We start from the raw sequence: 27,462 nt of genomic DNA, 5'->3' as shown, positions 1-27,462 counted from the left end.
TATTCTTTTCTTCTCATTTATTCACAATAGCCACCTGCTGCTCAGTTCACCTTTCATTGTAACTTGCTGCCCGCTGACAATTAAGAAAACAAAAAAGTAGAATTACTTAAAAATGCATCAACTGTACAAAGAAGAAAAACTCCTTTCACAGAGAACACCAGGCTGAGTGCAATGCAGCATTTCAATAAAAGATTCTGAAATAAAAATGAATTTGTAAAACAAATAAAAACATATATGCTGCAGAGATAAACATGGAGGCCGTCATGCAGAACCAGTGACAGAGTCAGAAAATAATAATGTGTGGAGACTTTTTTTCTTACAATGATCATTTTCTGCCATTGGAAAATGACAATAATACTTTTGCATGTGCCTGCTACAGGCAGACAATAGAAACTATGCAAAAATAAAAACAAATGATATGAAACATCGACTGAATTAAAAGATTTCTTAAAACAGAAGCTTAAGACGTGACAGGGAGATGAGGCCGTGCCCCAGAGTCTGAAATAAAGCCGGACAGATCACTCTCCTGCCACTTTGTGTCGGGGGGGGGGGGGATCTAACTTTTAGATGTGCTCACATGAAATAAACCTTTTGGGCAATGTGATTTTTCAAAAAACGAGTGAGGGGTGAAAACCGATATCATGTCAGCCTAACCTGGATTAAAGACTGGAAACACGGGGAAACAGCTGGCATGTAAAATCTGAAAAATTCACCTAACACCAACTTGGATCTCGTTTGTTTGTTTGTTTAACCCTTTAACTTGAACCCAGTCTGTATGCTATTCTAGGCTAAACAGGTCCTGCTCAAGCTCAGTATTCAACAGCTGACATGATGAAGGTGAAAATCATCTCACCACATGAAAGATGAAAGTAAATAAATGTTATTTCTCTAAAATATTATTTGAATATTTCCTTAAAATCAATAAAAATCTTTTTTTTTTTCAAACGCAGAAATGAAAATCTGCATATTAAATCTGACGGTGAATGACAAATGTGACTGAAATCCCATCTCAACAACCTCATCAGGGGAGAACATAAGACTCAACAGCTAAATGTTACTGTACAACAACAAAAAAAGACTTGCAGTCCCGCAACCAAGTGAGTGATAAAAGGGCAACCCCAGCAGCTTTATTCCAAAGCGATCTCCAATGCTCTACAGTCAAAACCTTCATGAACAATCAGCTGCAAACACCCCAAGCTCTCAAAACCATTTAAGTAACGGAAATACACCTGAAACTGGACCAGAAGCTCTGATTCAGTGTTACCAAATATTATATATATATATATATATATATATAATATATATAATATAATTATATAATAAAAAAAAAAAAAAGGCACAACAAAAGGTCCTGAGGTACAGCAGCCATCAAAACCGTTTGGCAACACCGACAAGCTACTTTCAAATAAAGCCTCTTGACAGAATTCTCTGAAGAAAATGACGTAAAGCTGAGAGCGGCCCAGGTAGAAATGTCTGTCCAAGTGCGACCTGAAAGGAGGTGCACGTGTTTTTGAACAATAGCTGTGTGACGACAGCTGGGCAGGAAATCTCGGCACAGGCAGGAAACATGCAGACCTCGCTTCACCGGAGTCCGACCAGAAAGAACGTTGAAAAAGGCATTCGGTTCACAGATTTGCTACCACAATGCTCAGTGCCTCTTGTGCTACCATGTCAGTGCTACTGAAGAAAGAGAAGAAGAAACGACTAGATATGCACTCAAGTAGGAGACATTAGACTGGCGAGGTGAAGATCGTTGCCTGGATATTATGATTTACACAAACTGAGCTAATGGAGGCCGTTCAGGAACAGTCACTGTAGATGTTTATCATATCATAGATCATATTTTATAAAGATGAAGAAAATATCACATATAACTTGAAAGGTTTTGAGTTGAAGGATAGGATCACATTTGTTTTCTGACATGCCATGTGTGCACTGAAACAGCTGCTAATCGCTGTGATCATCCCTTTCTGTCCACGCTGGCTGTGAAGAGAGAACATCATGACTCTGACTACACTGCAAACAATAAGCTCAGAAAGTTACACCTCTATGATGACTGATTTTCAAGCGTCACCATTCTTAGCAACTAGATACTTGTTTGCCTCATGGACAACTTGTACAAACTAGTTTGTGTACTTGAGTTCACGCTGAAGCTGAAGGTCTGAGTTTGTTCCAAACTAAGTGCTCATTGGATCATGGTACGGCACATGAAACCCTCTCCTTCCACAGCTCTCATTAGTCAGATTTGGGCACCTTGTTGGGCACTTTCTGTGACTTTCTGAAACCGACACATCCTATCACTTCCTGCTGTGACTGATCAAGAGTGACGGAGGTGAGAAAATAGGCAGGGTTTGAACTCAAAGGGATTGTGCCAAGACTGAAAGTCTTCATCAAGTCACAGAATATGATGTAACCACAAACCATGGGCACTAAATCAACCTTTTCGTTCCTAAACTCATACAGTGTAGTCAGACAGAAGGAATAATCACAGCTGTCAATAACTCATACAGCATACATACAGCATGTGAGTGTTACATTAAGACACAAAAATTCTACCTCTTTCTTGAGGTCTAGACTCCAAAGCTGCGCGTTCTAAAACTGATCAGATATTGTGATTTCAATCTACTGTGCCAAATGAGAACACACACAAAAAAACTAAACTTGCCTCCCTTTCTGTCAGAACACACTAAGTGCCGGATTTATGTCATCGTCAAACTCCACCTGAATAAAAAGAACTTTGCTCTGCTTGGATCACTTAAGAGTAGCAGCACAAATGAGAGAACTAAAAACACATCGCTTCCTGTACACGGGACGGTCGCTGGGACTCTTTAAAACATTAAGGAAGAACAGAGGAAGGAAGTATTCTTTAGATTTTGCCTGGAGCAGATGCACACTATCATTTTTCAACCATTTACATTTCATTATCCCTTTTTGATTCTGTGGCTGAAACCATTTCCCTCCCTAAATGTGACCGATTAACTCAACACTGAGTCAAAGTCCAGAAAAAAAAAAAATCTAAACCGGGCATGTACATTTAAGAACCAATCAAAATTCACAAAGAAAAGAATGCTCCACCCCTGAACTGAACAGAGATGTTTGGCACTTTATTGTACTGAGTCCAGACATGTTGAATCAGCTGTGGATGGATGGATGGAAGCAGAAGGAGGGTCTGATGTCACATTGAGAGGGTTCAAACGATGGCGTTGGTGCTCCGGAGGCCAACCCCGCGGGCGAACTGCTCCAGTAGGCCGGAGATGGCGCCGGAGGGGCTGGGTGCCGAGGACTTGAGGCCCACGGTGGAGCTGTATGCCGCCAGGAAGACTTCCCGCACCGCCTCCAGACGGGCCTGGCGCTCAGAGGGGAAGGGACACCTGCAGAGGAGAGAGGAAGGAGGGAGAGGATAAAAGAGGGGAGAAGAAAAGAAGACAGGAATAAAAAGGTCTGTAAAAAAGTCTGAAAAGACTTCAGAAGTGAAAAAGAAGAGAATGACGCAGTTTGGTTCAGCCCCACTTGGGCCACAAAGTACTCCTGAATTAACCATCACAGAGCTCACACACTCATCACCATCTCTCTGCTAACCCCCCTCTTCTCCCCGCTTCCTCTCTTTGCCTCCGAATTAGACATTATTTGTCTTCTCCGACTGCAAGCATCGCTGGCGGGACACACTCAATTTGGCAGTCAGATCAAGCAGAAATTAAAATGTGTCCCCTGCTGGCAGCACAGAGTAGGAGAATGAGTCAGAGGGAGAACCCGCTAGAAAATTCATCTGCCTTGATTTCCCTCCGTCTATGGCTCGGTTCAGTGAGGGAAACTGAGACCAGCGACAAAAACTGCACGATCCCCTCCGGACAGGAAACTACTAACAACTTCTTACGTGAACACATACACAAATCTCAGAGCTCATCGGCTACATCTGACAACAATTTAGTCAGTGGGGACGACAGCCAATGTTTCTGATCTTCCGGTGTAGCCAGTAAATATCCAGGAAACAGATGATGGATATCCAGGCCGGGACTTTCTCTGCAGTCCAATTCGAAACTTAAGACAAATTTCTACCAATTTCTACAAAAAGATATTGCCATATGAGTTTTTTAAAAAGAGCTTAATTGCCATTGAACTGCAGCCGATGGGTTCCAAGATTGTATTTGGGTCAGTGCATTACGCTACTTTTGCTCTCCACATGGGCAACCAAAGCCCGCTCTTGGTTGATATTCCAGCTACAAACAGAAACCAGAACACTTGCCAAACAACACAACGCCAAAGTTTTGCTCTCCTGCCTACAGATTCAACAGTCATATGCAGATTTTTGTGAGACGTGCGTCGAGCAGGACGTTACACAACTCTCTGTTAAACGAGTCTGTTGATCTGCATGGTTGCAATCATGAGTTGTTCTCATTTCAACGTTGGGCCGTTTCAGTTGTCAGACAACCAGACGAGTGTAAAATAGTCATTTCATCACGGCTCATGTACTTGTTAACAAGGCGGTCGTTCCCAAGCTACTGCTCCGGTGATAAAAATCTAAAGATTTTATGCTCACAACGCCGTCTGACAACTGTGCCGTGTGATTGGCTATAATGACATTTGAAAGTGAGCAATCACAGCCTTTAACTTGACTGTCACAGTCCCTGACTGAGACCGGGCGAGCTGACATCACAGTTTTGAAAAGTTCTGTTTTCCGTGTACGCACTAAAATACAAGAAAAGCTGTTTGTGAAATGTGTTGGACCATTTTGATCTGCAGTGACAGCAGATAAAAAGTCAGGATGGTCACCAGGGTCATGAGGACTGTCGTGCTGTGGGGAACACACGTCTGTACCAAACTTCAAGACAATTCATCCAACATGTGTCAAGACATCTACATTGAGTTGGATGGTTGACCTTAAACCACCTGGAAAGATGGGACTGAAAGTCTTTGACTAATTTCCAACAGGAAGCCTGAGTGGAGGGACAAAGTGGTGGAGGGTTACTTACATCCGTCCGCTGGGTCCTTCATCCTGAAAACTGAAGGGCAGGGGGGAGTCGTAGGCAGCAGCGACAGCAGATGAGGTGGAGGAGGCTGAGGCCAGAGGTGGAGGGAAATGAGCGTGGTCGTGGATGCTGCCACAGCCTGAAACTATCTGCCAGCTCCCGTACTCTGTGGAAAGGGAGGAACCGGACCGAGCGTAGTCTGCTGCTAACCTGAGAGGCGGATAACGGGGAGAAGTTAGGAGGTAGAGCTGAGTGTGTAAGTTAGTTACCAAGCAGCCAGGTACTCACACTCTGCATAATGAAATATAATGTGTGCAGATAATAAGCAGAGAGAAGGACCGGCACACATTACTGATTTCATTAGCTAAACCACAGAAAGAACAGACATGATGTCCAGCAGTGAATGTGACCCGACAGGTTCGACTTCACATTTTCATACCCGGGCGGCTTTAAATGAGCTGTCAAAGACTAAGACGGGATGTGTGATTATGTATAGCCCTGATAACTCATTTTACACCTGACAACTCTTCCAACTCAGCTAAACATTGTACTCACAAATTCAAACTTCCAATGGAAATGTGAATGACGGAAGAGGCGGAACGCATTAACCGACAGGAACATTTTAGAAAACATCTGCTAACGACAATTCAGTTCTTTAAAAGCTATTCATACGCAGATATCAGTTTATAGAGGGTTAGCAGAGATGTGTCTTTCTCCTCATCCTTGTGTATCAAGTTCTAAGTTGTAATCAGACTGCAGAGGACGTCTTGGCCCAGATATCTGTCCTGGATAGGATAAATTAGACAATAAGCCAATGCATTCTGAGATTGTACTGAACCCAGCCAGGAATATGCTTTATTATGCTGGTTGGTAGAAAGTCATGTTAAAATGTTAAAAATGTTTTGACAGCATGGATGGAGTCGTTCCCGGCTGATGTGGTCACCAAAAAGAATCATTAAGATGTTTTTCTTCTTCAGTCTGTCAATCAAACAAAGCTGTACGCACAGTTCTGATCTGTGTGGATCTGTTTGGACTGAACAGTCATTCCTATTAGTCCTAAAGTAGTACTTAAGTATTGTGTGTAAGATGGTTTTCTTCCTATAATTTACATACATATAATGTGAACATCTGTGAACAGTTGCAGTCTCAGTGTTGGAGTACTGAAGTTAAGCGTGTGCAAACTTGGGACAGCTTGAGTTGTTGACTCACTCACCTCCTCCCGGGGACAGCCAATGGGCTGCTGCCAGTGCGTGTGACGCCGTGTTCTGATTGGTTGGAGGAGGACGAGCTGGAAGACCTGGCCTCGTTGAGTGGATGGGAGAGGTGCTCTTCCAGAGGGTTCTGTTTATTCCAAACAACCATCTGAGGAGAGGAGGTGGTACCTTTTCTCCTGAGGAGAGAAAGAGGAGGTCAACAGGAGGAGGAGGAACAATTCTGGTCTGATCTATTTTGCCATGTAACCAATGTGTTTATACATATATTCTCCAGTCTGGAAAGGCTCATATTTGAACATACTGATAAAATATGAAGATCCCCCGTGAGCCTGTGTGTGTAATACTAACCAGCTGGAGGCCTGGGGTTGGCTGGAGAACAGGTCCACAGTGTCGTTGGTGAGGCTGGAGGCACCACCTGCCTCCTCAGTGATGAGGGAGAACTCGCTGCTCAGACTGGTCACACTGCCGCGATCCTTTGACTCTGAAATCAGACGTATGGCAGGAATGTAAGCTCAGGTTCTTCACTCAACAGAACTTTCTCACGATGGAGAAAGACACCAGAGGACCAGAAGCTAGCCCAGACATGACACCATTCTCTATATGCAATAACATGACCGAAGCATTCATTTGAAGGTCTTGGTATTGTGCCTGTTGTGATAACTTACTAAGAGCAGTTGTTATCAGTTTCACCTAAATATCTGATATATATTTCACACTGTCCTGGAGAAAAACACAGGAGCCTCTGCAGCCTTAGACGTTTTTCAAAGACACATACTGAACAGTGTTTTCAGACCCTGTCTTCTGTTCCTCCTCCAGTCGAGCCTGGAGTGTCTACACACGTAAAAAGCTACATAAAATAAACCTTTTATTTAGAATTCAACAACAATTCAACATAGAATCTCGTCTGTGTGAGCTCAGTGAATACTGAACTTTTTCTTTACATAGAAAACCTGCTACATAACTGAACTGATAAAAATCCATTTAAACCTGTGAGACTGCAGCATACTGACGCCCATCAGAGATAAAACTGTGCAGACATGAAGGTTTGTGATGCAAGACATTTTGGATTCAGGTCTGGCAATTTTCTAAAAAGATGAAAGTGTATCGTGATCACCAAGATTCTCATTGTTTTGTCTCTCCACCTCAGCACTGTCTCTGCTCGCAGCACTCAGCCTTTATTAATCCTCGTTGCATCAGGCCAGAGGCGAGTGGCACGAGCTCCCAGCGTTGCACAAGTACGTCACCAACCAGACTTTTACAGATGGTTTAACAAGCTGGACTGAGATTCAGGAAATATGACGCATTTAACACTTTTCCTACACAAGTTTGCTCAAAAAGGAAAACATTTTGATTGCTACATGGTTTCCACAGATAGAGTAAGCAACATTGTGAAACTTTTCCACCATAAAACAGACAGACATGATCTGAAATCAGTTGATGTGAATGGTGTCTCTGTTATTCTGTCTTCATAACTTGGAGCTCCAGGTCGGGAGACATATGTAAGTCACACACCACCAACTATTTGACTGATTTTGGTGAAACTGGATCATATTTCATGGAGAAATGTTTTCTGGTTTTCCCTCTGATGTCCTCCGGCTGCTCCGCCTCAACTCTCTTTGATTTACAGAGTTTCCTGATGGACAGTGAAGTAAACTGCTGTGAACTGTAGCTGCTGTTACCTAATGTTGGCTCAGTTTGTTAGCCGGGCTGCCTGGACTGTGAGCTCAGAGCACCAAGGCAGTGTTAGTGTTTGTACTACAGGTGTTTTGGACCACCGGGAAGAAGAACAAGAGGAGGTTTTCAGGCCCGAGGTGTGGGGAAATGCTGATGTGGGCATAGCCGGTGTTGTGCCAGAAATGGAGCTGGGTGAGCGGGCAATGTAATCAAGCTCAGCAGCCTATAATGACAAAGCAAGACTAAAAGGGCTGTTAAAGGAGGAAGCTGCAAAAAAAAAAAAAAAAAGAAATTGAATGAGTGAATCTGTGTCTGACTTTTAGTGGTTGGTGAGAGCTTGGTGAAATAAAAGGCTGAAAGACAGACGCCGAGCTGGGCTGACTGCTGCTGGACTAGTCAGTAATATTAGCTGCTGCTGTGTCTGCTGTTGGTGACCTGGTTGATGTTTGGCTGTCCAACATTGTTTACTTGTTAGTTTTTGATCATAAGATAAAGATAATAAGATCGTAACAAATACACATGTACAGCTGAACATGTTTACCGAAGTGGGATTACACTCTGAAACTAGAGGTGCTAAAAATGCCACCAAAAATACCAATTTTGGAAGATGATTTCTTTCTCTGATTCATTTCCTTGTCTTACTTGTTAGCTGAAAATATTATCTTTAGCAAGAGGTGAAGTGAAGCTTTCTACAGCACCAGCAGGTAGCTGACTACTCCTCTAATTAAACAGCATACTAAACTAAAAATGTGTGAGCTTCTTCCATTAAAGGTCTATCAGACATACCCTGAGCTGTATGTGTGGAGGGACAAGTGTATGAGACATCATGACTTACTTAACTGGCAGAGGTCTTCCACAGTGAAATCACTGTCTTTGAAGTGGGAGTTCTTCCTTCTGAAAGAAAAAAAAAATAATAACGATGATGATGAAATAACATTTGGAGATCATAAGAAGAGAAAGAATACTGGATTCATTTCATTTCATACATATTTTACAAGCCAAGAGGGCAAGAACATCAGAGATATAATAAACATGGAAAACATTAAACATAAATGGAGGAACACACCTCTGTTTCTTAACAGCAGAGAACTTCTCTGAGACAATGTGCTTCAAAAAATTGAAGCAAAAAAAGAAAATCTGAGGGAGAAAAAAACATTTTTTTGATCAGCGGGGAAACAGAGTCATCAAACAGAAATCACTGAACTCAGCAGGTGTCCTCATACATGCTGTCCTTTCACATCAAACGGCCTGTGAAGAGAGCTCCATGTGCCTGAAGGAACAGATTTAATGATTCTGTTCTTCATGGAGATGCTGGCAACAGATTTCTCTCTCTGTGATTATTGACTGTTGGTGTAGAGTAACTATTTAATAAAGAACCCTCCATGATGCTGATGTTTCAGACCTCCGACACTGTACTACCATCCATCCATATTAAAGACAATGATGCTGACTGACACCATCACAGCAGCGCCCCACATCTGATTTGACCAAATACCCGACCTACAACCCGTCATCACAGGTGCAACAAGGATGGCATAGTTGAACTTTTTCACAGCAGCCATTTTGACATGAAATAGTAGGGTTGACACACACACACACACACACACACACACACACACACACACACAGAATGTATTTCCAATGATACTAAAGGTCTTTCCAGTGAACCACCATGCATCACAGCAGCACCCTGACTCTGTTCCACCTGAATGGAACTAAACTTTTATTACTGTCATTGGTAACAGCTCATCGATGTGTATGTCTGTTTATTTTACCAGCTGTTCATTTCATCAGGATTAATTAATACTTAATACTAATTTCTAGAGTAAGGGCGGCATCTAGTTATGAATGAAGAGTGAACACATCAGAAGGTAACAAACAAATATGATGATGGAAACGTTCCATTTCAAATATTATAAATGTAATAAATTATAAATTAGAATAAAGAATTTTGGTTTACACAAGTGAATTTGCACCTGATTATGCTCAAGGAGTATATCTGAATTCAAGCATATTCCTTAACTTGAAATTACAAGAATTCAAATGAATTCATTTTCAATAAATCTTTAAACAAAATAGGAGAATAAAGATAGATCACAATGAACCTTATGTCAAAAGTATTGAATGTGTGTGTGTGTGTTCTGTATCTATGGTCTACAGGTTCATCATTAAAGCAGCAGCTGCTGTGTATTCAGGTCTGTATCTCTGATGACCTTAGAACAAAAAGCTGCAACTTCCTGCAAAGTTGGATCAGAACTTAGCATGTTCCGATGTTTCCCAGGATAGCACTTTTGTCGACACATTACTGCAGTCAGACACAAACATGACCTAATTTTATTTGGATTTCACCTGTTCATTCAGTCTGCACAATCATAAAGTTACTGTCAAAATTCTGTCATCATCAGGTTCTCTGAACATTTTTTATTTCTGCTGCCTTCATCTAAAAACTGACTGCCCATGTTTCAACTTCAAAAATTGCTGAAAAAAGAAACTATGAAATAGTTGATACTTGATTCGTGTAATTCAGTCTCCTAACAGCAAACAGAAGCTGTATCATCAGAAACAAACTTACCTCCTCCCCTTTGGAGAGTCGATCTGGCAGCATGTGACTGGAAACAAAAACAGAAATATGGAAGTTAGAAACCATACAAAAATGTTCAAACATGAATGAATCCTCCAAACTTGTATCCGTTGAGATTTCTGAACACTAAAACTAATAATGCTTCAACTGTTAAACTGCAGTTTCTTAGTTCCTGAATGAAGGAGTTGATCAGAGTGACCGAGCCATCGCCTGTTTTGTAGACTTTTTCATTCATGAAACTCCATTCAGCTCAAATCATGTTGGGTTGGCAGGGGAAGCTTCACGGAGATTTGACTCGATATAAAACCTCAGTACATTAAATCAAATCTTTTTGACCAGATATCACTGAGGCAAAGTGAGACAAGGCTTTTTTATGAATGACGACAAACTGTGTTTAACTTGGCCAATCAAAGCAGAAGTGAAGGACTTCACTGGCATACATGATTTGCTTTCGATGTTTCAACATATGCAGACTACTTCAGAAACTGTTCAGAGATTTACAAGCACTCAGGCTGGGTATGGTTTAGAAAACTATGACACCAGTATACAGACATGATACAGACATATGACACCAGTATAGAGACATGAGCACTTCATGTATTTTTTGGCTTGCAGTGGCTTCAACTAACTAATACACACAACTAAATATTGCTGCCTGTGAATGCATTATATTGTCATGTCATGTAGTTTTTGTTGTATCTGTTACTGTTGTCTCTTGTTATGTATCAGATGTTGCTATCTGAATGTGTCTTGGCCATTGATTTTAATCTCAATGTGACTTCTTAGTCAGGTTTTGTGTGAATGTGGTGCAGCCGTTGCACGTAGTTACACGTAGTCACAGTTTTTCCTGAAATAATCCTTCCACATTTTGTTTTTAATCGTACACACAGACATGTGGTATTGCCATAGTTACAGCTTATGCTAACTGTGATCATGAGTCATGTTTTTCTACATTTTGGGATCAAAAAGGATCAAATGCAGCTTTATGCATTTAAGTGTGTTTATGTGTTTAAGTGTCAATGCTGCTTGACCAAGCTGTCATTTGTTGTAGCTGTAGAATTTTTCAGCATTAACAAAATTCCGTTCAGCTCAAATGTTGGCAGAGAAAGTTTCACAAACACTTTCTTTTTTACCTGTTATTTTGGTTCATAAATTAAAAAGGTATCGAGGACTGACAACCTGGTGCAGAATTTACCATACTGCTTTCCTAAGAGTGCTTTGTAACAGTGATCACAGACTATCCTGGTGCTGCTGACAATGTTTACATCCGTAAGCACAGAAATCAATAGGTTACTCCACAAATAACCTCAAGTCCAAATATGATTCAGCTGTGACTGATGATGTAAAGTGTTGTGGGCGCTCCCCGTCTCTCTGCTTTATGCAACTCTTTCTTCACTGATCCCTTTCTTCCTCTATTACACACACAGAAAACCACACCTTTTCTGCTTGGCCAATGTCCTGAGGGCTTGGGCGAGCCTGCTGATGTGTAATTACATGGGCTAGCTGGCAGTGAAGTGGCTTTTTACAAGACTGCCTCTGATGAGCCCAAATTGGAGATCGCACTGGTAATTATGAAAGGAGAACCCAGAGAGAGAGAGGAAAAATGTGGAGAGTGGGAGGATAAGAAACGTGGTCAAGAGCGAAGCCAGAGCCATACTACTTGCCTCGTGTTGTCCCTGCCTCCCTCTCCCACTTCTCCCAGTGCTCCATTTAAAAAGCCATTACGTGTCACAGACAAACACGGCACGCTCCAAGAAGTCACAAATGCACCTCTTATAAATTAATGCTTGTTAATGCGCTGTGAGTTGAGGCTCATCGTGAAGTCATGAAATGGTGATAGCGGTGATTATTTTTACCCGAAGAGGAACCAGTCGTAAGCGATGGTCAGGTACAGGATCTGGGCCGGCTCCAGGCTGGCGTGCACTGCGCCGTCCTGTGAAAAATACATGAAAAGACTGAGTCAACATTTCAAACATCATGTGTTAAATAAAACACCACGGGCCAATCATCCGCAGAACGCCATGTAGATCCAGACACTCAAACTGGATTCCCTATTTTGCTTGAAAGGCGTTCTGTATGTGTAGTCTGTGGTTTCACGAGAAGCTTCCAGTATGGACCACGTGTTGAGAAAAAAAGAAAAATTACATATTTATATCACAAGGCTCTATTTTTAATAAAGGCAGCAGATACAGCAAAGACTTATTAAAACTTGTGTTTGAAATGGTAAATTAGCTTTACGTGGAGGGGCACAATAAAGAGCGGCGCTGAGGCTCAGGCAGATGGATTCAGTGTGGGATTACCAAAGTCACTAATGAATGTATGGAGGGGCCAAATGAGCTGCTGGGTCACTGGGTGTCATATGGAGGAAACACCAAGGGAAGACTACAGGAGATTAAAAGAACAGAGGGGGAAGAAAAAGTATGAACTTACTGCCCACAGAGAGAGCCTGAGGAGGGACACGAACAGAGGCGTTCGGTCCCAGCCTGATATGCAGTGCACCAGGAGGCCGCTCTCATCTGAAACAACACACAACATCATCATCAAGACCAACAGAAACACTGCAGAGAGCTCCAGAGTCAGACCAGCGTTATGAGCAGACAGAGGAAAGGAGAAGCGAATCTTGTGTTACATACAGCTGATGATTTCCTTTTGCTAAAACAGAAAAATCAGATAATACAACATTGAACAGCTGATGAAACTGAGAAGAAACAATGTAAGACTGAAAAAAAACAAAAAGCATGCTGAGTGCTGCAGCCGTAAATAAAAACATGACTGAGCTCTGATCTTCATTCTTCAGTTATCATCCCTTCAACACCAATATGAACAAGTCTATTTCCACACTGGCCTTAAAGGACCAGTGTGGGCGATTTAGTGCCATCTAGCAGAGTACTTGCTGGCTGCAACCCTCTCACTTCACTCTCATTCCTAGCATCAAAGAGAAACTACAGTGGCTGCAAAACATAAAATTCTGAAAGGTCAGATCTAGAGCCAGTGTTTAGTTTGTCCACTCTGGGCTTCTGTTGAGACATGAAGGATCCAGGTATAAAAAGGTGCATTCTTATGTTCAGGGGATTATACACTAATAAAAACATAACAACAGTTGTGAATATTTATTTAATATATTTGTGCTTTATTCTGTCAACAGAACTCTAAATCTAACACACTGGACCTTTAAAGGAACCTAACATCAATTTTATACCATCAGTACTTAATAGGTTGTCTACTGATACACAACTACATACTAACCTCAGCCTCCTTTCATAAAGTGCAAACAATGAAAGATGATATTTGACCGTGTTAGTTGATTTCATCAAGTGAGGGTGGAAACAACCTGGACTTAAACACGTCAGCACGTCTGGTACTGAGGGTAAATATCCTGTTATAATAACATTAGCACCACGTTGGTCAGCTGAGCGGGTTCTTTCTTTGATTAAGAAAACTGAAATGAAAACGGACCCTCTACAAATATTCTCTTATTTCATCCATTTGACATGATGACAGACCACTCTCAGGACACCTCTGTTCTGCTCTGTTTCTACGCTGCGTTCACACTCAGAGATAATAGAACAGTGGCTAAAAACCTGTGCATCAGTAATCAATAAGGAAATCGATGAAGATACAGACTGATATGAAAATCTGATCAATTCTCATCACTACTTTAAAGCCACATTCAGTGTTTTGGCCACTTAGAGCAACAAACCAATGTATGTTCTATAAATATAACACTGACATACTGTCACCTTATTAGGTTTTTATAGAGAATATTGAAAGAAGAAAGAACACACCACCAGTCTCTGGCTGCAGATGTGTGTGTTCACATCGTACTTAAGACTGGAACTGTTCAGTTTCAGACTCTTTCATCAGATGTGTGGTTTTTATGGCTTCAATGGTTTTTGTTTGGTTTCTTCTGTGTAGTAACGATCATGGTTCAATAAAGGCACTTTAGACTTAAATTAATGTATATATATTATGATGCAACATGATATGGCATAAATATTGACATTTATTTATGCACCCTCATCATGTGTAACACAATGTGTGAGCAGCTCATTAACACAGCCAGTAATTTATTCTGCAGCATGTTCCTCCTCCCGGGGGTGTTAGCACAGTTGTTGCCGCCAGCTACAACATTACACACTCGAAACAGGTGAATACGGAGAAACAACACACACACTGCTGCTACTAACTGATTACATTCTCAAGTGATTGATCATTTGTTCATAAAATGTCTTAAAGAAGTGACGTCTTCAACTTGCTTATTATTTCTCAATCCAATAACAGAAAGATATTTAGTTAAACAGCAAATCTGCACACTGAGAGGCTGGAACCAGATTCAGTGTTTAAGTGTTAATCAATCATGAAAATCAAAATGCTGGATTGATCATTATTTGACATCATCAGCTGACTGAAAATGAATGACAGCTTAAATAAAGGCCTCATTGTATTGTCTATATTCATAATGAATGAATGAACACAGGAAGGAGGAGGATGAAATCAGTCATTAGCTGCAGCTTTCTCAAAGACTAAGTAACAATCCTAAACTAACATGAACCCTCAACAAAAGCTGATCCGACCCCTCTCCCTCAAACATAAACACCACCTACCATCACTGTTGATGATGTGGAGGAGCAGCTTCAGGTAGTTCTGGGTCTGCTCCACCAGGTCCCACGACTAAACCACACACACACACACACACACACACACACACACACACACACACGCACACACGCACACGCACACACAAAGTAAACAGACTGTTGATACAACAGAGAAATAAAGCAGTGTTGGAAACACCACATCACCACTGTAACTACATGTTACTGTATGTGTGCGGTGCAAGTGGTTCTGATTCATGAGCAGAGCACTTCACAGGTTGGACAACAGATGGCACTGACACACCACAGATAGGAAAAGAGAACAACTGAGCCAAAGATGAGGAGAGGAGAGGAGAGGAGAGGATACCTGGTATTGAGTCCAGTCAATGTTCAAGTTCTGATTAAAGCACACAGGGATTGTCAAAGGAGCGTCCACATAGTCCTGTCAGTGGAGACACAGAGACAGACGATTAATACAGCTAACTACTGTAGAATACAGAGCTGCCTCAGGCCAGCTTTGGCCTACAAAATATTTCTAATGAAAAACAATTCAAAGTTAGAATTTCATTTTTGTGAAGTATAGAATGTTCTTTAAAGCCACAAACCCACAACAGACTGGGACTAATGTGCATAATAGTAAATATTAGTCAAAAGTTTTAATCAGATTCAAATCTCAAAGAGTCAACACAGCACAACACAGCACACTGTCTATACCTGATTCCAGTTGAAGACCAGACCCTCTGCTGTGTAGTCTCTGTCTTTGTAGTCCTTAAAAAACTCACACCCTAAAAAGATAAGAACAAAACATTCGCACAAAGTCAACATACCTGATTAGCTGAATGTGGCCATTATCTTCATAATGAATCAAGTAATAAACTGTTACTACGTTATTACTTCAGTCAGTTACAGGCAAACTACATGATGTCAGATATGACACAGTTCTTGGTCCATTTAAATTCATACTGATGAAAGTGCATCCATTTTTTTACTGGTGGTGATCTGCAGGGTTTTATAATGGACTTCTTAAAGATCATTTGACAATGAAAGCTTTCCCCTCTTATTGTTTGTTACAGAGCTATTTTCCGAGAAGCAGGAACTGCATCTGGATTCCAAAAAGATTCAAGATTTTACTGGGCTCCAGATTTTACTCTAATTATTCCAATCAAAGACAATAAACCTCAGAGGGATTTATTTTATTGTTTTGGTCTTTCTGAGTCCAGAGGCTCGAGGATCTGAAATTCTGAAGTCAAAAAATCTCTGCACAGCACAACGACGCTCCTGTAGGCTTGGTGAGATGGAGAAGGCAGATCAACCAGTGGAGCGTATAACCTGCCCCAGGCTGACAGATAAATATCTGAAAATGATATACTGCCCTTTTTTCAGAAATGCGACAACAAACTACTTTTATAATAAAGTTTGAGTTTTTAAAAGGTGGCAATGCTCTGCAGTGGACACTGGTTCTTCATTACCTTACACACATTTTTGACATTTCTGTGCCACAGTGTCTTGTTACTTATCTGCCGACATACACATGATACCAACAATTTATCAGTGACAGGAAGCATTAACACGAGGAGTAGAGCTGCAACAATTAGTAAATTAGTTACTACAACTATTAAATCAATCCTTGCTTATTTTCTAAGAACAACATGTCCACATTCTGATCTCAGCTTTTTAAATATGAATATTTTCTGCTCTCTTTTCCATCCTCTATGACAGTAAACTCAATATCTTTGCCAAAACAAGACATTTAAGGGTGTCACATTGGCCTTTGGAAAACAGTGACCAACATCTTTAATTATTTTCCGACATTTCATAAACCCAACAACTAATCGTTTTATTGAGAAAATAATCAATAATAAAAATAATGGTTAGTCACAGTCTTACTGCTAGCTACCAGTTTACCTGGGTAAGGCACAGAGAGCAAGGTAAAGTCTGCATAGCGTTGAGCCTTGTCCGCCTTCTCAGAGGATGTCACACTGCAGAGATGGAAAGAAAGATGCAAAGAGTAATGAGATTACATTCATGGTACATTCAAATATTATATATATATATATATATATATATATATATCATATTCTATATATATATATATATATATATTTATTTATATATATATATATATATATATATATCTATATATATATATATATATATATATATATATCTATCTATATATATATATAAGCTTTAGCAGGATCAGATAGGAAAAACAGAATACATATGCCCCAAAACATCATCAGAACCATCGTTCACCACCAACAACTACAGTGGATTAACCCCTAAAGTACCATTAATGATATAACAAGATCAAAAACTTTCCAGCTTAGACATAATCACAAGCACAGTCTCCTAACTCAGTTCATGGCAAATATCTAAAGCCAAATACAGTGAAACAATAGTCAGATGCCTCCGGTAAGGGTGACAGTGACCTAAATAAGAGCCAGAGTGTGTGTGTGTGTGTGTGTGTGTGTGTGTGTGTGTGTGTGTGTGTGTGTGTGTGTGTGTGTGTGTGTGTGTGAACTAGTCCGTGCTGTTCCTTACTTTAGGCCAAACTTAACCTTCTTGTTCTCCACCATCAGGTCACAGATGTAGCGAACCGAGAGGTAACGCAGCAGCTTAATGTCGTGGCCTCGAACCTTGTCAAAAAGCTGTGAGTCTCCATTCCTGAGGAGTGTGAAGGAGGAAGCAGAGGAGAAAGACAGAGGACAAAAGACTGACTGATTTCTCTGAAAGGACGTTTTACTTTGATGACAAGTTTCAAAGTCAGTCACACACATTTTAACAGTGAGGTTGTTGTCACAAGTGATTAGTGTCACACACCGACTTCAGACTAGCGTCTCGTGTTCACTGTACACTAATCTAGTTAGTGTGTGATTTGATTACCTGACTGCACTGTCATCCTCTGGAACCTCCTCAGACTCCGTCCACGTGTCGTCACTGCCCCCTGAAGAAAAGTAAAACAGAATAACTTTCATTTCATTCTAGCACATCTTGTTTTTTGTGATTTTTAGAGCCAATGCACTAGGCAGATAGAAACGGGTCCTGAATACAAGCAACTGGAAAGTGTTCAACTGGACAGTTATCCACTGAAATGTCATAAGTATCATTTTAGGTGACATACAAATTTAAATAATACGTTTATTTATCTGGTGTTTATTTTTATAGAGACAAGTGTAGTATATACTGCATGTCTATGCTTGCTGTCAACAACTACAAGTTAATGTTATAGAAGAACCCGACCGATGAATTGGGCGCTCAGTTTTAGCCCATCACAGACATATCAATAGTTATGTTATAGTAATGTTTTATGTAGTTTAGACACAGGGAAGATTTATTTTGAACACTGTAATTTACATCAGTATTCAAAATGATGAAAAAGAAAATCAGCTAATAAATTATCACTAAATGTGTAAACTCTTGATTATCAGTAATCTTATTATATACTATAATTGACTGATGCCACATTAAGGAAGTTGGCAGTGTTGCAGCAGAAAAAGGAACAATGAATAGCAGAATTATTAAAAACATAAAATAAGTGAAGAAAAAAGAAACAATATAAATAAACTACTAGCGTCCAAAGGTGAAGATATAAAATATGAAGTGCACTCAGGTCACACTGACAAATAATTCAAGTACAACGTGTGGAAAGCTGAAAACCTGCTGACACATTAGCATCTCAGACTTGAATGTAGGAACAGCTTTACAGTAACAGTAGAGGTGTAAAACAAAACAACCTCTGATTAGGTGGAATATATATTCATCATCTTCAGTAGCTCTGCATGAACTGATTCTCTCCCAGCAGCTCATTAGCAGACTGTCACGATAAACACACACACACAGCAGCTGATCCGGCAGGTTTGACTCAGCACACTCTGAGCTGTTTGTTTGGGAACGATGCACTTTCTGATGACATCTAGCTCTTGTTCTTCTGGAGGTTCACTGCACTTATTCTAAGTGCTCTGTATGAAGGCATTTGCCAAATGAATGCCGGTAATGTAAAAGCACCAGTCAGCAAACTGGATCTGCAAGCTTCTTCGCCCAACTTCATCTGCTAATAGTTCACAAAACCTGTTTTAGGGTGTGTGTGAGAAATATTTCAGAAATCAGGAACCTCAGAGAGGGTTTGTATCTCTTCTGGACGCTCCACCTGCTGCTGGATAATGATTACATGAGTGACAGGAACACAGCTGCTTCAAACCTGCACAATCATACACACTGAGTGGCCACTTCATTAAATACACTTGTACAATCCAGTATGATCCAACACAACAACTCTACCATAAATTCTACCTTTATGAAGCTGATGTTTCAGTTTTTGTTGACCGTCAGAGAGGTCATAATTCTACTTTGTGTTTATTATTGATGTCTTAGTGGGTGCACAGGACTGCATTATATTGAGAGGTGTTTCTAATACTATGGCCCTCTTATGTATGCAAATGGCATGGCCAAAATATTAGAAACACTAACTAACTACAACCTCAACAGTACACATTAAAATTGAATTTATGGCAGAGGTGTTTGGACCACTCAAGAGTATACAAGTGTACCTAATGAAGTGGCCTGTCAGTGTATATCAAGCAAAAAGAAATACATTGTTTGTTTATGTTTTTTAAGTCTCAGCATGTTCTCTTTTTTTGGGCTTAAATTTTCATATTTGTATTTTAACGTAAAGCACAGTTCCCATGTAATGTATCCTGTAAATAAAAAAATAAAATAAGGATGTAGAATAGCAAGAGTGGCATTTTTCACTGTTTTTATGATTGGATCATTTAGCCTGTTTTAATTGGAGCTTAAAAGCAAGATGAGTGCACTTTGGGAAGGAACTGAGAACTGTATCGATGACTCAGCTTATCAATTCCTTTTATCCATAATGTATTATGTATTCCTGACAGTTGGACACTGCACAATGACACCCTACTTATCTCAACTCATCATGTGCTGGAAACTTGATACGAGAAGGAGTCATGCTGGAGAGGAAGAAACAGTCCAAAGCGTTTCACGAAGAAAGACAAAAGGACACATTTTTCTATTTGTTGTACTTGTTCTGAGTGAAGCTAAGCCCCTCTCCCGTCATTTAGAGGAACATTTAGTCTCGATAGGAAAGGTTTGACAGCTGTCCAAAAACTGCTGCAACTATTCACAGGTCAGAGAGCGCGAATGGAACTGAAACCTGCCATGGAAAATAAGTCAGTCACAACTTCCCCTGTTCAGGCTAAATTTAAGTTTTGTGTGTGTGTGTGTGTGTGTGTGTGTGTGTGTGTGTGTGTGTGTGTGTGTGTGTGTGTGTGTGTGTGTGTGTGTGTGTGTGTGTGTGTGTGTGTTATACCTGAGAAGATGTAGTTGTAGCCCGTGCGTCCATACAGTTCCCCCCATCCTGCCAGAGTGGACGACCGGCATATATGCTGCAACGAAGAAGCAGTGACAGGATTGGTGTTGTTTTATATAGTGTTTATAATAAAGTCTGTCATGAGAAGTTATTTTAATAAAGTCACCTGCTCATTTCATTTTAAGCAGTGGTGACACCTGAAGGCATTTCTTATTTTAGCTTTATTTTAGTTTAGTTCCAGTCCTGGTTTTATCCTATACAGTGTGTTTTAGATAGGGTTCGTACAGCTTTTAAAGACTAAAATTCAAGCACTTTTAAGGCACCTAAATAAAACATTTCCAGACTCTGGAAGCCGTTTTGATCAGGATTACTTAATACTTGCTAATTTCCAGAGTAAGGGCACTCATCCTCCACTCCATACCACACAGACAAGAAAGATGCTATGTGGGATTGATGTTGATGACCTACAGTTCAGCACCATTGTCACCTCATCCACCCTCATCATTAACATTAGAATAGAATAGATCTTTATTGTCATTGTCACAGGTACAACGAGATTGAAAGTGCTTCTAGTCAGTCAGTGCAACATAAATAAAATCCTAGCGTTAAAATGACTAGTAGGTGTTAGAATAACTAGAATAAATAAGAATAAAAATACCTGAGACATTAAAATGTACTAAAATAAATAAAATTAAACATATGCTAAAAGGAGAATACACCCATTACATAAAACATTAAAACATTGTGCACATTATTTTTTGGCAGCATTCACAGTGACTATTGCATTTGGATAAAAACTGTGTTTGAATCTATTTGTCCTTGCACCAATGGCTCTGTATCGTCTGCCTGAAGGCAGCATTACAAACAGGGGGTGACCAGGGTGTGAAGTGTCCCTTATGATGTTCTGAGCTTTCTTGAGACAACGGGATCTGTGTAGGTCTTCCAGTGCTGGGAGAGGGCAGCCGACAGTCCTTTAGGCGGTGTTGATGACCCTCTGGAGCGTTTTTCTCTGAGCCACTGTACTGCTGGTGTACCAAATGCATACGCAGTAGGTGAGTATGCTTTCAATGGAGGCTCGGTAGAAGGACACCAGCAGTCAGCACCACAGGGCTGTGTTTGGAGTCCCCTGCTGTACTCCCTGTACACACAGGACTGTATAGCCACTTTTGAGTCCAACACCATTGTCAAGTTTGCTGACGACACAGCTGTGGTGGGCCTGCTCACCAAGAACAATCAAAAGGTCTATCTGAAGAAAGTGGAGAACCCTGCTAAATCACCAAAGACATAAAATTCCAGGTATCCCCTCAAATGCTGGGCAATTTTTGCTCAGGAAGGAGGTTCTGCATTACACCAGGCCAGCACTAAGAGGCTCAGAAGAGCTTCTACTCTCAGACCACTAGGACACTGCCTTAGACTATTTATTCCTTATTGCCATTGTTGTTGTTATTTTAGTCATTATTGCTATTATAAGTCATTATTATTATTATTATACTATTATTGTCATCATCATTGCCATAATACATTTCACTCTGATTGTTTGTCTATGATTCTATGTGACAAATAAATTAAACTGAATATTAACTGAAATTAGGAAAGTTGGAAGATGACACTGAAAAGCAGAAGAAAAGGATTTCCACTGGTAATCTCTAATATTAGTAGTTAAAGAATTTGCAGCATCTTGAAATTTGTCAGCTCAAGTTAAACAGAAGTGACTGACTGAGCAGATACTGCAGATTTTCCAGCTGAGCAGCCGTACCTTGCCGTTGTAGAGGATGACGGGACAGACGAACCTCCCTCTGCAGCGAGCCAGCTTGCTCCGGTTCACCAGGTCCTGCAGCTTACTGATCTGCACTGTGCTCTCAAACCTGCACACAAACCAACACATGTTGTCCATCGAGTCAGCCTACTTCATCATTTCAATTTAATTTAGCATGTCATATGGAAAATGCAATTACAGAGCGCCTGACATCACAACTGAAAAACAACACAACGCTGTAGTATCAGCTGAAAGCAGCTAACCCTGCTGACGCCTCCACGCGATCAATTCTTCCTATTCTTACAGTTCAGTTGGTCATTCAGTGAGACTCGACATTCATTATTATTTCATTACATTCACCAACATAACATATTAACTGCCTGCTGCTGCTAACCTGGCCATTAAACACACACGCTTGAATTATCATCTTAAGGGTTAAATAGACAGTGTCCATTCAAACAAACCTCATGAACCTCTTATGTATTTAAAAGTAGTATAGCTTCTATGACTGACACATTAAGCTGTCTAGAGTGTAAAATGCTGTTTGTGTGAGGGCGACTTGTGTCCACATTAGTGTTTCCTTTTTGTACAGAAACACCACAACAACATGACAACTTTTACATTTGAGGTGGTGGCAAATCAGCTCGTTGTCCCCGACAAATTCTTAAGTGTCTGTGCACTGTTGTTTATTCAGGAAATGTAACAACTTATTACTTTCTATTAAAACATTGTGTCGGTTGTCTGATGTGTTGCTGTACTAGGGTTGGGGTTATCCTGTAGCTATATAAATTATATACTTTGTTTCACTCCCTAATGTTGCTTCATTTTTTATTTTTTTTTTTACACAGTTTGTTATATAACATTTTTTGGTGCTTTCATGGCACAGAATAGATGTAGAATCAGTAATTGGAGGAGTGTCTCTTTCTGCCATGTCACTCGCTCGCTCTTGTGAACAGACAACTTCTGACATAAAAACATATCCGTATTACTGATGCCAGAATGTTGCAGCTATGGATTGCATTTTTGCCCTAAGATCTGCACACAATGTTTGCCAGACTACCTCCAGATGTGGTCAGGCAGATGTGATGATGATGCGTTTGCACCTTGTATTAACATTAACATGTTATCTGGGTACAGCTTGCATTTTAACAGCAGGCATAAATGTGTCAAAGTGACAAAGAAGACTCTGGTGCAGCTATAAATCACTGAAATGTTATTTCACAGTTTATTACTTTGGATGGTGGGAAACTGCAGGATAGACTGAAGTGGAAACATTCTCTGTACACATGAGGGATTCACCAGACAACAGGCTTTTTTAATAAAGAATATAAAAGCCTTTGCTGTGAGTAATAAATAAATGTCTTGATCATATGGTAAAGCGCTTCTTCCATTTCCAGCACTATGGTGAAAAATAGTTGAACTGCATTAATCAGCAATGAGAAATCAGGATTTACTGAATCACTGCAAATGCCCTATTTCTAGCTACAATGTGACCTCATGTGACAGAACAGTCACTTTAGCCTTCAGCTGCCTCGATACGATCAGAGGGGCTGGAGATGGAGGCTGCCCTTTGCTCCCACAGTAAGGTGTGCATGATTAGAGGGGTGACACAAACAAACACAGGGGTAATTGGTAACTGAGTGGACTGGACTTTGTATCTGAAACCGGAGCAGTGGAGATATACCTGTCTCTCTCGATATCTGTGCATTCATACTCCAGGAAAACGATCTGCCGAGGGTAATGGCCACACACTTCTCCATTGGCATTGTGGATGATACTGTACTTGTAATCTCTGGCAAATAACTCCAGACAACGCTTCTCTATCGCCTCCACCTGAAGAGACACAAAAACAAAAGGTTATGCTAGTGGCTTAAAAAGAACTTAGTTCAAACTTAAAGGGTAACTCAACTGGATATAGCAAGGTCCAGATTTATCCCTGTTTGCATCATTATGATCAGTGTTGTGTCTACACTGGTAGCCTGATGACCCATTTATTACAATGAGCACACAGGATCCTGTCAGTCACCAGGCATGGATATGCTAAGCCCCTCCAAAATAACTCAATTGATTGAATGCACAAGCAGATCTCGGGCTGTGTGGCTGATGATGGCAAACTTAGATGCAGACTGCCTTCTACCAGTGAAGTGCATTCAGTGAGTCACAACAATCAAGTAGTTAAGTGCAGCATTCAGGATCATAATCTGAAGATTGACTCATTTCCAATGAAAATCTTTTAATAGATAGAATTATTGTTGATTGAGTAGTGGCACATCGATGATACAATGTTAGTTAAGAACTGCTCTGAATATACAGGAAAATAGATTCACTGTGTCAGCGTACACACAGAAATGCAGTAACACCTGCCACACACACATGCATTGCAGTCACCTCTGGTCTGAGTCTTGTTTATGCATAACACAGTCAATTTAAGAATATTAAGTGCAGCTTGATGGATCTCATCTGTGCCGAACTGAGCATTGGTTCCCCACGTTTCTTCAGAGGTCATACATCACTATCTACAGTACCTGTTGTAATGCTGCTAAACAAAGTTATTTAATTGAGTTTATTCCGCAAGGCAGTGCTGGCTGTCAGTCACAGAGAGTCAGTGCACACCATATGATGATCCAGTCTTACCCGAGGAGTCACTTCCTTTGCTCTGTACTGCATCTTGGAAAACAAATCTATCAAATCCGCTATTTCCTCGCTCTTTCTCGCCGACAGACCGGAGGCCGTGAAGCCGCCGGCTGCGGAGGGGGAGGCGGCCATCATAACGCCTCGACCCGCGGTGGTGGCCTCTAGCCGAACTCGACCTCCTTCAAACACCGCAGAGCCTTGTCCTTTGGAACGGGAAGACCGACCAGGCCATCCCTTCCCAGCCAGCTTCTTCCTGACTGCCCGCTTGAGGGGGCCAGAGCCGGGGACTCTTCCTGAATTCAGGGCACCGGCGAGCTGCTCCACTCTCCGAACCCAAACCCGTAGCCAGCCCGCACAGCCAGCCACTCACACCACGGCGGCTGCTGCTGCTGCGGCTACCACAGTTAGCACCACCTGCTAACAGGCTAGTTCAGCTTCTCGGGCGTAAGTCGGTCGTTTCCACTAATTTAAACCCCTCGTATACCCATCCGAGACAGTATCAGACATCTATAGTCCTCCACATCACGACTGTTTTGATTCCGTTTGTGACATCTGCTGAAGAGACCACCGACTCTCTGAGCCACCTAACTGAACTCCGGTCAGCTGGAGTCAGGAAATCTCCAGGATCCTCCCGGGCCTGCTCACGTTTCCTCAATGTCACGTCTTCATGTCTCCTTAGTAACAACGAGCATGCTGATAAACGGATTAAATGTATACAGTAGTCAACCCTGTGGCTGCAGGGTCTCACTGCTGCATATATGTTGTTGTGGGTGAAGGCGCCAGCAGAGGAGAGTGCTGTTGCAATCTGTGTACTACAGTCTGAAGGTACAACAGGCGGTAAACAGGAAGCTGACATGACCACGTGACGGCCATCTCCCCCTTTAAATGACGTTTGTTGTTGATGAGAAGACAGCGAGGTCTGCAGCCGCAGTGTGTTCACTGTCCACGGCCAGTTCAACAGCAACTTCCAGTGTCTTTCACCCCACAGCCCCCTAATTACTCAACAGATCGAATCAATATTTTCTTTTTTTTTCAAATTTGTATAGCCCAAAGTCACAAAGTACATTTGCCTCAGAGGGCTTTACAATCTGTACAGGGAGTGACACCCTCTGTCCTTAGACCCTCGGTTCGAGTGACACAAGAAACCTTTAACAGGGAAAAAATGTGGAAGAAACCTCAGGAAGAGCCACAGAGGAGGGATCCCTCTCCCAGGACGGACAGACGTGCAATAGATGTCACGTGTACAGAACAAATCAACACAAACATATTGTACAATTACAATGAATGATAAAATGACAATGAATTACAATGAATGATAAAATTATTACAGTAGCAGTGGAGTCCCCTGGCAGTCTAATCCTATGGCAGCATAACTAAGGGATGACCTGAGCCAGCCCTAACTATAAGCTCTATCAAAAAGTAAAGTCTTAAGTCTACTCTTAAAAGTCATAACATAATAGTCAGATAGTCATAACAAAATTAAGTCTTCTATGTTAATAAATACAACGAATAAAGTGTGACATCAATCTAAACACAAATTCCCAATTCTCTCCATCACCCAGAGAACAGCAAAAAAAAAAAAAAAAAAAAAAAAAAAAAAAAAAAAAAGTAATGCAAAGACATTATATTTTCATGCATTTGGTAAATTTTGAGATTTTGGGTTATTTTCCTTCCATAACATGTCGTGCATCAGACTATTTGAAAGAAAAAGCCCAAAATCCACATTTACATATTTATTTTACTTCACACTGTGTATCTGTTTCTGTGGATTTCACCAAAGGTTAATTATAAATAATGTTCATTTGACATATTTTAAAATCTATCTATCTAATGACACTTTCTCACACTCTGAGCCAAAAATCTCCACTTCAGCAGCCCTTACATCTACCAAACCTTCCAGTACTCTTGTCTATATTCTGAAGGTTTTTACACAGAGCTGCATGTATCATTCAGAGTCTGAATTATGCAACATTTTATTCTTAAAAAGATGGCAACATTGATTTGTTATTGCCGTTATTTTATAAAAGTAAGATAACCAAAATTCCCTTTGTAAAAACCATCCATCCATTTTCTGTAACCGTCATCGTCATGAGGTTCACGGGCAGCTGGAGCTTATTCCAGCTGACTTTGGGTGAGAGGCAGGGTACACCCTGAACAGGTCACTAGCTAAGCACAGGGCACATAGAGACAAACAATCATTCACACAGAGATTTAGGATGTACTTTGGCTGCTAAATACAACTGTAGTATATTTTTAATGTGCCAAGGAATGATCAGGTGGGTCAATTTCTTTTCTGTTAAGATTCACCCATGACAGGCTCAGCAGGACAGTCCCATTAAAAGTAAGTGAATAATCTGTCATGCTTAAATGATGACGTCTGAAAGAATCAGTTCTCTAATCACTTTTTTTCAGTGGTCAGAGTCTGCTGGGTTTGTATTGTTCATTGGAGCTGTTTGAGGCTGCAGGGTTATTTAGTTTTAGTTTTTATCTGGGAAAAGTTTTATTTCATTGTAGACTAAAAACAATGAATGTATTGATTTCTTTCTTTTTTCTAAGGAGGGAAATAAAGTTATTAGTTAACATGTTCAGTTTGTTGACTATAATTTTCATTCCCCTTCATCCTCACATGGGAAAATGTAACGATAACTGTGGAAAAATTGCTGAAGTCAAAGGTCAGTGGTGAGGTCAGGAAGGAAGAAAGTGTTCTATTAT

At 40.8% G+C, this 27,462-nt stretch overlaps 1 protein-coding gene across 1 annotated transcript; it reads right to left on the bottom strand.

Moving 5' to 3' along the window:
• mtmr14 (myotubularin related protein 14) lies at positions 1-25,638 on the bottom strand. Its single transcript, XM_010750240.3, has 19 exons — positions 24,751-25,638; positions 23,801-23,949; positions 22,117-22,225; positions 20,361-20,436; positions 17,918-17,978; positions 17,576-17,698; positions 16,937-17,010; positions 15,746-15,816; positions 15,399-15,473; positions 15,041-15,107; positions 12,867-12,952; positions 12,293-12,369; positions 10,428-10,464; positions 8,922-8,992; positions 8,691-8,749; positions 6,530-6,662; positions 6,181-6,357; positions 4,971-5,177; positions 1-3,371 (listed from the first exon to the last, which is right to left on the bottom strand). Exons 1-19 carry the CDS (start codon positions 24,883-24,885, stop codon positions 3,191-3,193), a joined length of 1,968 nt encoding a protein of 655 aa, XP_010748542.1. The 5' UTR covers positions 24,886-25,638; the 3' UTR covers positions 1-3,190.
• Positions 25,639-27,462: the final 1,824 nt, after the last annotated feature.

The sequence above is a fragment of the Larimichthys crocea genome, unplaced genomic scaffold, assembly GCF_000972845.2.
Source record: "Larimichthys crocea isolate SSNF unplaced genomic scaffold, L_crocea_2.0 scaffold269, whole genome shotgun sequence".
Taxonomy (NCBI): Eukaryota; Metazoa; Chordata; class Actinopteri; family Sciaenidae; genus Larimichthys; species Larimichthys crocea.
This window is presented reverse-complemented; position numbering and strand designations above follow the sequence as displayed.

Coding starts and splice junctions, on each gene's coding strand:
- mtmr14 (XM_010750240.3), bottom strand. CDS start 24,885: ATGATGGCCGCCTCCCCCTCCGCAGCCGGCGGCTTCACGGCCTCCGGT. Junction 17,979..20,360: donor CTACAACTACATCTTCTCAG/GTATAACACACA, acceptor ACTTTTCTTCAG/GGGGCAGTGACGACACGTGG. Junction 6,358..6,529: donor CAACCCCAGGCCTCCAGCTG/GTTAGTATTACA, acceptor TTCTCTCCTCAG/GAGAAAAGGTACCACCTCCT.